Consider the following 12,681-nt stretch of genomic DNA (forward strand, 5'->3'; position numbering starts at 1 on the left):
AGCATCTCAGTTTCTAGGGTGTATGGGTTTGGGGAGGTGGTGGTCCTAAGGCAGCACAATAGTAACTCTAGAAATGGCAGCTGAGCAGAAGTCTCTCTAAAATCCTCAACAGCAACATGTACCTCAGGGGCAAGAGTCACCACTGTGTCTGTGAAAGAGCTCCCGAGGTCTTTGTTGAGAGCACTCAGGGAGCACTGACTATGCACTGCCGCTATCGAGGTGCTGGGCAGCAGAGGCTGCTGGAGTCCATGGCAAATCAGGCCACTGGGGACCGCAGGAGTACTTGCCACCTCCTGATTCTGATGTTTTCTACTCTTTCACTGGTTCTTAGTTCTCTGTATCTTTTACATATGCTGACCTCTCCATGTGCTGCTGCTTCCTCCTCCTCCTCTTCCTCCTCCTCTCTACCTTTTACTGCAGGTTCTAATGGAACTCCTGAGTCTTCCCTCAGGCTACTTTTGTTCATGGCTAGAATACTGAGCTATTTTGTGTTGTTCAAGACACTAGTATTTCCTTCCCTCCAATCTCGCTTACATCCTTCCTTTCTTCATCTTCTCATGAGAATGCTCATCCTATTGGTTTAGTGATCAACTACATGACCAAACATGTTAAATCTTAATTTCTTCTTTAAAAGACCTATTTTCAAATACAGTCACATTAAAAGGTGTTATAGGGTTAGGGATTCAACATTCAAATTTGGGTATTGACACAACTTTGTCAATAGTGGATATGCCGGATAACTTCTGCTCTTCATAGCAGCTTGACGTATTTATCTTGGTATGCAGACTACACTGCAAACACACACACACACACGTACGCACATACACATATCAATGTCAGTTTTGAAGAAATTCTGTTTTCAATAATAATTTCACCACTTAAATTTATCTGACTTGCCAGGTGGTGGTGCACACCTTTAATTCCAACACTCAGGAGGCAGGGGCAGGCATATCTCTGTGAGTTGTAGGCTAGTTTGTTCTACAGGGTGAGTTTCTGGAATGCCAAGGCTAGGTACAGACTTTATCCCAAACAAACAAAAGATTTGGCTGAATTATAATGCCAATAAGTAATTAACTTTGATAATGAAAATTTCAGAGTAATGATCACTTTAAAGCAGACATTGGTATGGCCTGTTTTATAAGTCATCAATATTTTGATTGGAGCAGAATACTTCAATCTAAAAATAATTAGAACCAAATAATCAATACTTAAATGACATACTCATACCTGACAACCAAAGAAAAATCGTGTTTCCTAGCTCTTCTTTAAACTCACTATTGAAGAGGTCACTGGATTCTGGAAATGATTCCTGGAATGCTGCATAGATAGCCTGTGCCAAACAATCGGGATACACCTGCCGGAAAGAAGCCATGTTAGGTGACTGTCATAGTTCATGTATAATACATAATAATAGCAAAGAAATGATTAGTTTGTGGAATACGTGTGCCCCCTTTACAGCTTTCCTTTAGCTATTTTAACTCTAATTGAGGGACACAAGCAAAAAAAAAAAAAAACCAGCTAAAAAATGAGTCTACCTATAGTGTTTTGTAAGTACTCCTGAATAAAGGCAGAGTTTGACTAGCTATTCTTTTATTAAATGTAAATTTCAACATTTTGTTCTAGATTCTTACCAGAGAACTACATTTGCATAATTTCCATGCTTCCCCTCCAGCTCCTCCTGTGTCCCTTTCTACTCCCTCTCAAACACATACATCACCTTGAGTCAGTTTAGTGCTGTTCCTCTACACATGTGTTCGGACTAGCCACTCGGGATTGGAAAGCCTACCAGGGGCCTCATCCTTGAAGAAAACTGGCTCTGCATCTCTCAGCAGCTCATGATTGCTTGTAGCTCTTGAGCTAGGGGTAAACTCTTGCAAAAATTTCCCTGTCCACACTGGCATGTCTACTCGTATTCTTAATATGCAGGCCATGTTTAGGAAGCCATATCCTTTCCCCTTCCCTGTCATGTCAGAGGACACTGTCTCATAGCAAGTATCCCGGTCCTCTGGCTTTTACAATCTCCTGGGTGTAGGGGTTACATTGTAGATGTACCGATTAGGGGTAGATACCACATGGCCACTTATTCTCTGGTTTTGATCAATTTTATATCTCTGTAATGGTCTCTGCTTGCTGCTAAAAGAAACCAATTCGACGAGCAGTGAGAGCTACACTTCTCTGTGGGTATAGGTATATATAGAATACAGTTAGAAATTATATTGATTTAGGAAGATGGCAGTAGTAGGGTCAGGGTCTATGACCACTACAGTCATGGGTAATTGGCTTGATTAGCTATTGATTTCATTTAATTTGCTATGGTTATTTTCTGAAAAATAATCTAGATAGTGATCACAATGAAAAGTATATTTTAAGATATTTGTTACATGGTCGTGTTAGTTTATATGTTATAACCAGTATTAATTATTAAAACTAAAATGAGATAGCAACAAAATTACAACACTACCAATATCCCAAAGTCACAGGGAGGTCTCCATTTTCCTCTGGTCTCACCCCCCAGCAGCACGCTTGGTTCTTATGCTCTGGAAGAATTCAGAAGGGACATGGCAACAAACCAGCCAAGAGTTTAACTGGAGCAAACAAGAGTACGCTCTTCAGGAAAAGAGCAGGATCTACTGAGCCCAGCAGCTCCACCTGGTCCTGGCAGGCACAGGATATGTAGCTTTCCTCTCCTGGTTATTCCTTCCCTGTGCCTTCTCTTGCATTTCCAGGGAAGGGCCATTTTACCCAGAATGAAGTCTGTTCTACGTGTCTTAGAATATCCAAGAATATCTGACTAGAGACATACTAGTATGTCCGTGGGCAAAAGCCTGGCAACCTCAATTTGATCCTTGGAACTCCTGGTAGGAGGGGAACTGGTTTCCAAAAGATATTCTCTCTCTTCTCCAAGCCCCATGTGTATCCACATCCTTACACACACATGTGGAAACAAGCCAGTAAGGATAAATACATTTTTTAAAAGATGCAAGAATATAACAGAGGCTTAGACACCCTTAAAGTTGAAAGGTTTCTCAGGAGGAACGGTAACAGCAACCTACTCCCTCTTTCCTGGAGTGAAAGTCTTAAAGCTGATTTGGTCTGACCTAGCTAGCACGGAGCAGTATTAGCTACTGTACATTTTCCCTGCAGCTGGGGTTCTGAGCTGGGCCATCTGAAGATAATACCACGGTTTTGTACCTTGTCAACCAGCACTGCTGCCTCTACATCCTATTCCAGATGGTCCATTGGCCAGCCCCTCTCAAGCCATGCTCCTACGTGACAGCCTAGCTTTCAGATACTCCAGCTATTACATCTTTCTTGAGGGGTAAACACTGAGAGAGGCCATCTTTTTATATTAAAGACACAAGATATCTCTATTGTGGTTCTCTGAATTCAGATAAATATTGACAATCATGAACTAAGACCCCCATTTGATTAAAGTTCTAGCATTAGAGAAGTCCATAATGGCCACTGTAGTGCACCAACTAATGAACCCCAAACTGCACGTGTTCTAAATCCTTGTACCTGTAAATGTCAGTTAGGACGAAGGAAGCTGAAGTCATGGGGCAGATTAGAGTACTCTATATTATCTTGTAGATTCTAACAGTAGTTTCACATAGCATTATGAGGGAAACTGAGCAGACTGACTCCAGAAGAGGAGAAGGCAATGTGACAGCAGAAGGGAGAGAGCAGTGATGGCACCATAGGTCAAAGAAAGTTGTCAGGTCCTGACACCAGGGACAAAAGAAATAGAAGATGCATTCCTCCTGGGGTGTCTAAAGAAAACAGCATTGATGATACCTTCATTTTAGATTTATATTCTATTCATCGTGGATTTCTGGCCTCTAAAACTAAGAAATGAATTTTTATTGCTTTAAAATTGTTATTATAATTTGTAACAGCTCATAGGAAACAGGGCTATGTTAATCAAATAGTGCTCAGATTTGCTGGATTACAGTCCTTTTAGGGCATCCTTGACTGGGGTGGTGATGGCAGGAAGGATGTGTGAGGGAATGAATTTTGTGATATATTGGTGTATCTAATTTTATTAAGGGAGTTCTGAATATCTTCATTACCCAAATGGTTACATATTGTCAGTGGCACAAAAGTTCTATTAATAGTTAAAATTAAAATGTTAAACAGGTTGTCTAAGAGGGACTTCTCAAGTGTGTGTGTGTGTGTCTGTGTGTGTGTGTCTGTGTGTGTGTGTGTGTGTGTGTGTGTATATATACATGTGTAACTGAGCCACCTACTGGTGATTACAAAAAGATTGTTTTAGTTTCTTTTTCCTGTGTCCGTGATAAGGCAGCCTGAAGGAGAGTAAGCTATTCCTGCCCATAGTTCCAGGGTGCAGTCTGTTACAGCAAGGAAGCCGTGGCAGCAGGAGCTTGAGGGACCTGGCCACATGGCACCCACAGTCAGGAAGCAAGGGAGATGCATACTCGTGTTCAGCTTGCTTTCTCCGTTCCATGGACTCCAGGACAGCAGCCAATGCGACAGTGCTGCCCATAGCGGACATGTCTTTCAGACCCAATTCCCAGTTCACTGCAGTCTTCCTGACCACACTTTATGGAAGTGTAAGATAAACCAAGATAGAATGCAAGTATCTGATAAATCCTTACATTTAGAATTATACTTTCATTAATGGTATATTATGTTATGTTAAACAATGTGAAACATTTATATCCAAAATGTTTTACACTTCTGATTTACAGATTGCTAAAGCAACAGATACTTGAATATTGCTTGTGTTTTGAAGTATTATTAATATGTAAAACATTAGAAGAATTCCATATATTTTCTCTCTTTACCAAAATATTATTTTGATTAATTTACTTATTAATTAACAGAAATGAAAATAAATATTTAGTTCATAGCTTATTCAGTAAGTATAATATAAACTAGCCAGTTTCACTTAAATGGAGTAAAAGATTTATTATAGAGTAAAAGAAAATGATATTTTTATATGTAAATAGAACAAAAGCAAGAATATATCTACATAGCAGTCACCAGTTTCCAACCCACACGACTATAGAACTACAGCGACTCTAAGACTATGAGTCCAGAGAACACAATATTCTGGGTAGTGGTCATGGTGGTAAAACATAACTTTAAAATATTTCTATTTTTTACATCAGAGAATTTTTGGTTGAAAGGTAACCAAAATATATATTTAAACAAAATACATTTTTCATACACTGTGAAGATAATTATTACAACTGTTAAGTTTTTACATGTACCTGAAAGAATGCATCCTTTTTTCTATGTGGTATTCTCATGAAAAGTGTTACATAACTTTCTGAGATTCTGTCAAACAAGAAATCTTGATCTCTTCTGTCAGGCTTAAAGGAGATGCATGTATGCAATTAGGGTCAACATTACAATTTATATTAGGAAATTCTGTGTACAATACTATTACATATAATACAGTATCCATATACATACATACATCTGTATATATGTTATATAAGAATATAGTCTTTTATTAAAGGGTAGTTCGACCAGTATAATGAAAGAGCCATTGGTTTTGGCATCACAGTGGAGTTCAAATGGTAGCTCTGTCATTTCTTTGCATTATATTGGATGGGGCTATAGCCTACCTTCTTAGATGACAGTCATACATACATACGTACATATATACATACTCAACTCTTTGCTTGTGTTTTCTAAATCATCGTTCTGGCATTTATTCATATGCTCCTTGAGCTCCTTGAACATATCTAAAATTGCTATTTTGAGTTCATTATCTTGTGTGTCATCTAAGTTGTTTTCCTCAGGGAACATTACTGTGGGGGGTACTAATTTTTTGAAGCGGCATTGTTTTGGCTTTTCATGTTGTTTGTGTTGAAACTGTACAGATACAGCAGTGTTGCTGGCTGTATAGTTTGAATATCTGACCCACCTCTGTCAAGTGTGCATTTGGATTTCTATCAGTTGTTACCTAAACTGAGCTGATCTTTGAAATTGCTGGGTCATGCTTGAGGTTCGGTCTTGGGGACACAATGCTGATATGTAATGGGGGCTTCAGAAGTGGTCCAGGTCAGCTAGGGGGTTTTGTGGAACACATGCTGTGCACATGGTACTTAGCTGTGTTTGGAGTCACAGGGCAGGGTTAGATGGGCATGGGCTGTGCACCTGTGTACTGTGTCAGTCCTCTGATGTGAACTCTGGTCCTGGAAGTGGGGTAGTGATACTGGTGAAGGGCTTGCACTGCCATGTGCACTCAGATGACTGTGGTTTGGGGAGTCACAGAGTGGGCCACCTTCAAATTTTTTGCATCATTTTGGGGAGCCAAATTTTTAGGCGACTTTTGGGTATTTATTCTTACTGAAATTCTGGTCGAACAGTGCCTCTGGTGCTAGCCATTTCACTTTCTTCTCATTTTTTTTTCCCAGATTCAAATTCTCACTTTTCTGAATCAACCAAAGGCTCTCTGTCAGTCTCTCTTCTAAATCCTCACTGTTACTGATTTTCAATATACTTTCTGTTCATTTACCAGCATATAATAACATGCAAAGATATAACTTTATTATTTGCTACCATACTGGCTCTCCCTTATCTTTCCTGACAGACGAGAAACCCAGTTTGTTGAAATCCTTATTGGAATTTTAATTCTTCTGAAAGAAGAAAGTTTAAATGGGATTTTAGTCTGTGGAATGCTCAAAAAGTTATCCTTGTAAAAAACTTTTGTATTAATATTACTTCTACTGAAAAATAATTATGCTACAAATCAATGTTTTTACAGAATTTTAAAATGTCATTTACCTTGAATTTATTGAGAAACCACCACCAAAAAGAGTCATGCAAGAGAGCAATGGAGCTGTCTGAGAGAAAATAGGTCTTCCAGACTTTAAATATCTTTTCCTATGGATAACAAATCAAAACATGTTACTAAATATAGTTATGTAAATATGCTTTATACAGAATATGGTAACAGAATGCCCTGACAGATACTTACAATATTCATGAATGAATGATATTAACTCTCCTAGAAGTTACATTAAAAACCATGAGTGAAATTAAGCTTGATGACATACTTTATTTAACCAAATATACTTAGAATGTTGTCCTATCAACATATAATGGATAAAGTATTAATAAAATATTTTGCATCTTTAGGGCTAAGGATTTGAAAATGATGGAATGTATTTTGTACTTATAGTATATCTTGATTCGAACATTAAATTTTCATCAGAAAAAACTATAATAGTATTTCCAGATTTATAAATACATGTTTATATAAAATAGATTCATAAAATATATATTTGTAATTTTATTCCAAACATAACTATTTTTAATTTTTACATATTAGTTTTATATTTGTATGTATATGTGTTAAAGGAAAGTGAATAAAAATTTTAAGTTATTAGTCATACTGGTCACAAGTTATATCAAAAACTACACATAGGAGAAGAACAGAGCCTCCCGCCCCCCCAAAGGCAGAGCTAACCACCCGAAGACCACCTCCTTACTTGGATGCCTCCCTAATAGATCAGATGTCACAACGGTCACCAGAAATCCAGGAAAAAAAGACCAGACAACCAAAGAGGAACCAGAAATCAAGGAAGAAAACATATATCCAACAAACACAAATTCAGAAATCAGAACCTAGACCTAATCATCCCAAACCCTGATGTTTAAACTCCAGTGTAAGAACACAATCAACAATAGCCAGGGCAATATAAGAAATAAATAATTAAATAAATAAACGAACAAATAAATAAATGGAAGGAAAAAAGAAAGAAAAAAGGAAGGACAGAAGAAAGAAAGAAAGAAAGAAAGAAAGAAAGAAAGAAAGGAAGGAAAGAAGGAAGGAAGGAAGGAAGAAAGAGAGAGAGAGAGAAGGAAAACACAAACTGAGGGAATTTAGTTGGAATTCTAATGGAAAATCTGGGTAAGCAAACAGGAACTACAGACACAAGCATCATCAACAGAATATGGTATGTACTTACTCATATATGGACATTAGATGTAAAGCAAAAGATAACCAGAAAACAATCTGCAGCTCCAGAGAAGCTAGGAAACAAAGAGGCCCCTGAGAGAGATGCATGGATCACCCTAGGAAGGGGAATTAGATGAGATCTCCTGGGTAAAGTAGGGGTGAGGAGGGTGGTAAAGGGAGGGAAAGGGGATGAGAACATGAGGGAATTGGGTGATTGAGGAGGGTTGGGATGGAAAGGGAGAGCAATGGAAGAGATATCTTGATAGAGAGAGCTACTATGAGGTTAGGGAGAAACCCAGTGGCAGAAAAATTCCCAAGAATCCACAAGGATGACCCCAGCTAAGACTCCTTGCAATAGTGGAGAGGGTACCCAAACTGGCCTTCTTCTGTAACCAGATTGGTAAATACCCCAACTGTCATCATAGAACCTTCATCCAATGACTGAGGGAACCAGATGCAGAGATCCACAACCAAGCAACACACTGAGCTCCAGGAATCCAGTTTAAGAGAGAGAGGAGGGAATATGTGAGCAAGGGAGGTCAAAATCATGATGGAGAAATCTATAGAGAGAGCTGAACCAAGCTCATGGAAACTCATGAACTCTAGACCAACAGCTGTAGAGACTCCATGGGACCGAATCAGGCCCTCTGTATGTGGGAGGCAGTGGTGAAGCTTGAACTATCTGAGGGGCCCCTAACAGTAGGGCCAGGCAGAACAAGGAGGAAACAAAAAAATTAAAGAACTTCAGAATTCAATGAAAATGAATGCACAACATACTCCAACTTATGGGACATTAGGAAAAGAGTGCTAAGAGGAAAGTTCATAGCATTGAGTGCCTACAGGAAGAATTTGGAGAAATCCTGCACAAGAAAGCTCTATAACAAAAAGAAGTAAACTCACCCAGGAGGAGTAGAAGGCAGGGAATAATTAAACTCAGGGCTGAAAGCAATAAAATTGAAACAAAGAATACAAAGAATCAGTGAAACAAAGAGTTGGTTCTTCGAGAAAGATCAACACGATAGACAAACCCTTATCCAAATTAACCAAAGGTAGAGAGAGAATATCCAAATTAACAAAATCAGAAATGAAAAGGGGGACATAGTAACAAACCCCAAGGAAATACAGAGAATCATTAGGTCATATTTCAAAACCCTGTACTTCATAAAATTGGAAAATCTAAAAGAAATGAACAACTTTCTTGATAGGTACAGTATAACAAAATTAAATTAAGACCATATAAACAATTTAACCCCTAAGAAATTAGAAACAATCATTAAAAGTCTTCCAAACAAAAATAACCCAGCACCAGATGGTTTCAGTGCAGAATTCTATCACAATTTCAAGGAAGGGCTAATATCAATACTCCTCAAATTGTTCTGCACAATAGAAACAGAAAGAATACTGCCAAATTCTTCTTATGAGGCCACAGTTACCTGATACCCAAACCAAGGAAAGATGCAAAAAAGATAGAGAATTGCAGACCAATTTACCTCATGAACATTGATGTAAACATACTCAATAAAATACTGAGAAACTGAATCCAAGAACACATCAAAAAAAATCTTCCATCATGATCAAGTAGACTTCATCCCAGAGGTGCAGAGCTATTTCAACATACAAAAATTTGTCAATGTAATCCACAATATAAACAATCCGAAAGAAACAAAACACACTATCATCTCATTAGATGCTGAAAAAACCTTTGACAAAATCCAACATCCCTTAATGACAAAGGTCTGGAGAAAACAGGGATACAAGGAAGGCCTAAGTACAATAAAGGCAACATACAGCAAGCCTACCACCAACATCAAATAAACAGATAGAAACTCAAAGCAATTCCACTAAAATCAGGGACAAGCAAGGTTTTCCCATACTCTCCTTATCTACTCAATATAGTACTCAAAATTCTAGCTAGAGCAATAAGGCAACAAAAGGAAATCAAGGAGATACAAATTGGAAAGGAAGAAGTCAAACTTTCACTATTTGCAGATAATATGATAGTATATATAAGTGACCCCAAAAATTCTACCAGGAACTCCTACAGCTGATAAAACCCTTCAGTAATGTAGCAGGATACAAGATAAACTCAAAAAAATCAGTAGTACTCCTATATGCAGATGATAAATGGGCTGAGAAAAAAATCAGAGAAATATCACCCTTTACAATAACCACAAATAATATAAAATATCTTGGGGTAACTCTAACCAAAGAAGTGAAGGACCTGTATGACAAGAACTTTAAATCTTTGAAGAAAGAAATTGAAGAAGACATCAGAAAATGGAAAATTTTCCCATGCTCTTGGATAGGTAGGATTAAAAGAGTAAAAAATGGCAAATTTACCAAAAGTAATCTACAGATTCAAAGCAACAATGCAATCGCCATCAAAATTCCAGAAAAATTCTTCACAGACCTCGAAAGAACATTACTCAACTTCACAGGGAAAAACAAAAACCTGAGGGCAGCCAAAACAATCCTGTACAATAAAATAACTTATGGTGATATCACCATCCATGACTTCAAGCTCTACTATAAAGCCATAGAAATAAAAACAGCTTTGTATTTGCATAAAAACAGACATGTGGATAAGTGGAATCAAATTGATGACCCTGATATAAATCCACATACCTATGAACACCTAGTTTTTCACAAAGTAGCCAAAAATATACAATGGAAAAAGGAAAGCATCTTCAACAAATAGTGCTGGCATAACTAGATGGTGGCATGTACAAGCATCCTAATAGATCCATATTTATCACCCTGCACAAAACTTAAGTCCAAGTGGATCAAAGACCTCAACATGAATCCAGTTTCATTGAACCTGATAGAAAAGAAAATTGGGAAGTAGCTTTGAATTGATTGGCACAGAAGATTATTTCCTGAATATTATACAAGAAGCACAGACACTGAGATGAACAATTAATAAAAAGAACCACCTGAAACTGAAAAGCTTCTGTAAGGCAAAGGACACTCAATAAGACAAAACAGCAGCCTACAGAATGGGAAAAGATCTTCACCAACCCCACAACTGACAGTGAACTGATATCCAAAATATATAAAGAACTCAAGAAACTAGACATCAAAATACCAAATAATCCCATTAAAATGGGGTACAGATTTTAACAGAATTCTCAACAAAAGAATCTTGAATGGCTGAGATACACTTAAATAACTGTTCAACATCCTTAGTCATCAGGGAAATGCATATCAAAACAATATGACTAAGATCAAAAACGATAATGACAGCCTATGTTGGAGAGGATGTAGAGTAAAGGGAACACTACTCCACTGCTGGTGGGAGTGCAAACTTGTACAGCTATTCTGGAAATCAGTATGGCGGTTTCTCAAAAATTTGGGAATCAGTATACCTCAAGATTGAGTGATACCGCTCTTGGGCATATACCCAAAGGATACTCAATCATACCACAAGGCCACTTGCTCAACTGTGTTCATAGCAGCATTATTCATAATACCCAGAACTTGGCAACAACCTAGTTGTCCCTCAAATGAATAATGGATAAAAAAAGGTGTTACATCTACAAAAGGAGTATTACTCAGTGGGGGGAAAAACCCAATGATATCATGAAATTTGCAGGCAAATGAATGGAAGTAGCAAAAGTCATCCTGAGTGAGGCACTCAGACACAGAAAGATAAACATAGAAATTACTCACTCATAAGTGGATATTAGATGTAAAGCTAAGGATGACTAGGCTTACAGTCCTCTGCCCTAAAGAAGCTAGGTAACAAGGAGGACCCTAAGATACATGAATGGATCTTCACAGGAAGAGGAAATAGATGAGATGTGCCAGGTGACCTGGGGGCAGGTGGATTGAGGGTAGGGGATGGGGAAAGGGAACATGAGAGATCAAGATGTCCAAGTTGGGGGTGGAACAGTGGGGGAGAGTAGTGAAAGAGATATCTTGATAGAGGGTGCCAATATGGGGTTAGGAGAAACCTGGTGCCAGATCAACTCCCAGGAACCCAGAAGGATGACCTCAGCTAAGACTCTGAGCATTATTGGAGAGGGTGCCTGAACTGGCCTTCCCCTGTAATCAGATTGATGACCACCCTAATTGTCATAGAGCCTTCATCCAGTAACTGATGGAAACAAATGGAGAGATCCATAGCCGAACATTGGGCCAAACTCAGGGGGACCAGTTAAAGAAATGGGGGAGGGATTATATGAGCAATAGGAGTTAAGATCATAACAGAGAAACCCACAGAGACAGCTGACCTGAGCTTGTGGGAGCTCATGGACTCTGAACCCATGGTTAGGGAGCCGGCATGGGCCCGACCTAGGCCCTCTGCATCTGGGTGACAGTTCTGTAGCTTGCTCTTTACTAGGGCCCCTAGCATTAGGACTAGAAGCTATCTCTGATTCATGAGCTGGCTCTTTGGTGGGATACCTTGCCCAGCCTTGATGCAAGGGGAAGGGCTTGGTCTGGCCTCTAGTTGATAAGCCATGCTTTGTTGACTCCCATGGGAGGCCTTACCCCTTCTGAATGGAGATGGAGGAAGAGTGGATGGGGCAGTATAGAACAGAGGTGGGGAAGGGAGCAGGAGGAGAGGAAGGAGGGAAAACTGTGGTTGCTATGTAAAATAAATAAATATAAATAAATAATTTCTTAAAACATGAAAAATAGAAATTGAATTTAAAAGGGGACAACGATCAGCTTTACCAATAACTACCCTAAGTTTATCCCATCACTGATGATCACCAGACACACTCCTGTATTTTCAATTTTCT

General features: G+C 38.6%; 1 protein-coding gene across 1 annotated transcript in view; it reads right to left on the bottom strand.

The window, feature by feature from the left end:
- Fam227b (family with sequence similarity 227 member B) overlaps window positions 1-12,681 on the bottom strand; it is a 151,739-nt gene that overhangs the window by 121,915 nt on the left and 17,143 nt on the right. Inside the window, exons 8-10 of the mRNA XM_013352645.1 lie at window positions 6,760-6,858; window positions 5,235-5,336; window positions 1,228-1,354 (exon numbers count right to left, since the gene is read on the bottom strand). Of these exons, the coding sequence (XP_013208099.1) occupies window positions 1,228-1,354; window positions 5,235-5,336; window positions 6,760-6,858 (328 nt within the window). The remainder of the gene's footprint in view (window positions 1-1,227; window positions 1,355-5,234; window positions 5,337-6,759; window positions 6,859-12,681) is intronic.

The sequence above is a fragment of the Microtus ochrogaster genome (assembly GCF_000317375.1).
Source record: "Microtus ochrogaster isolate Prairie Vole_2 chromosome 14 unlocalized genomic scaffold, MicOch1.0 chr14_random_1, whole genome shotgun sequence".
Lineage (NCBI taxonomy): Eukaryota > Metazoa > Chordata > Mammalia > Rodentia > Cricetidae > Microtus > Microtus ochrogaster.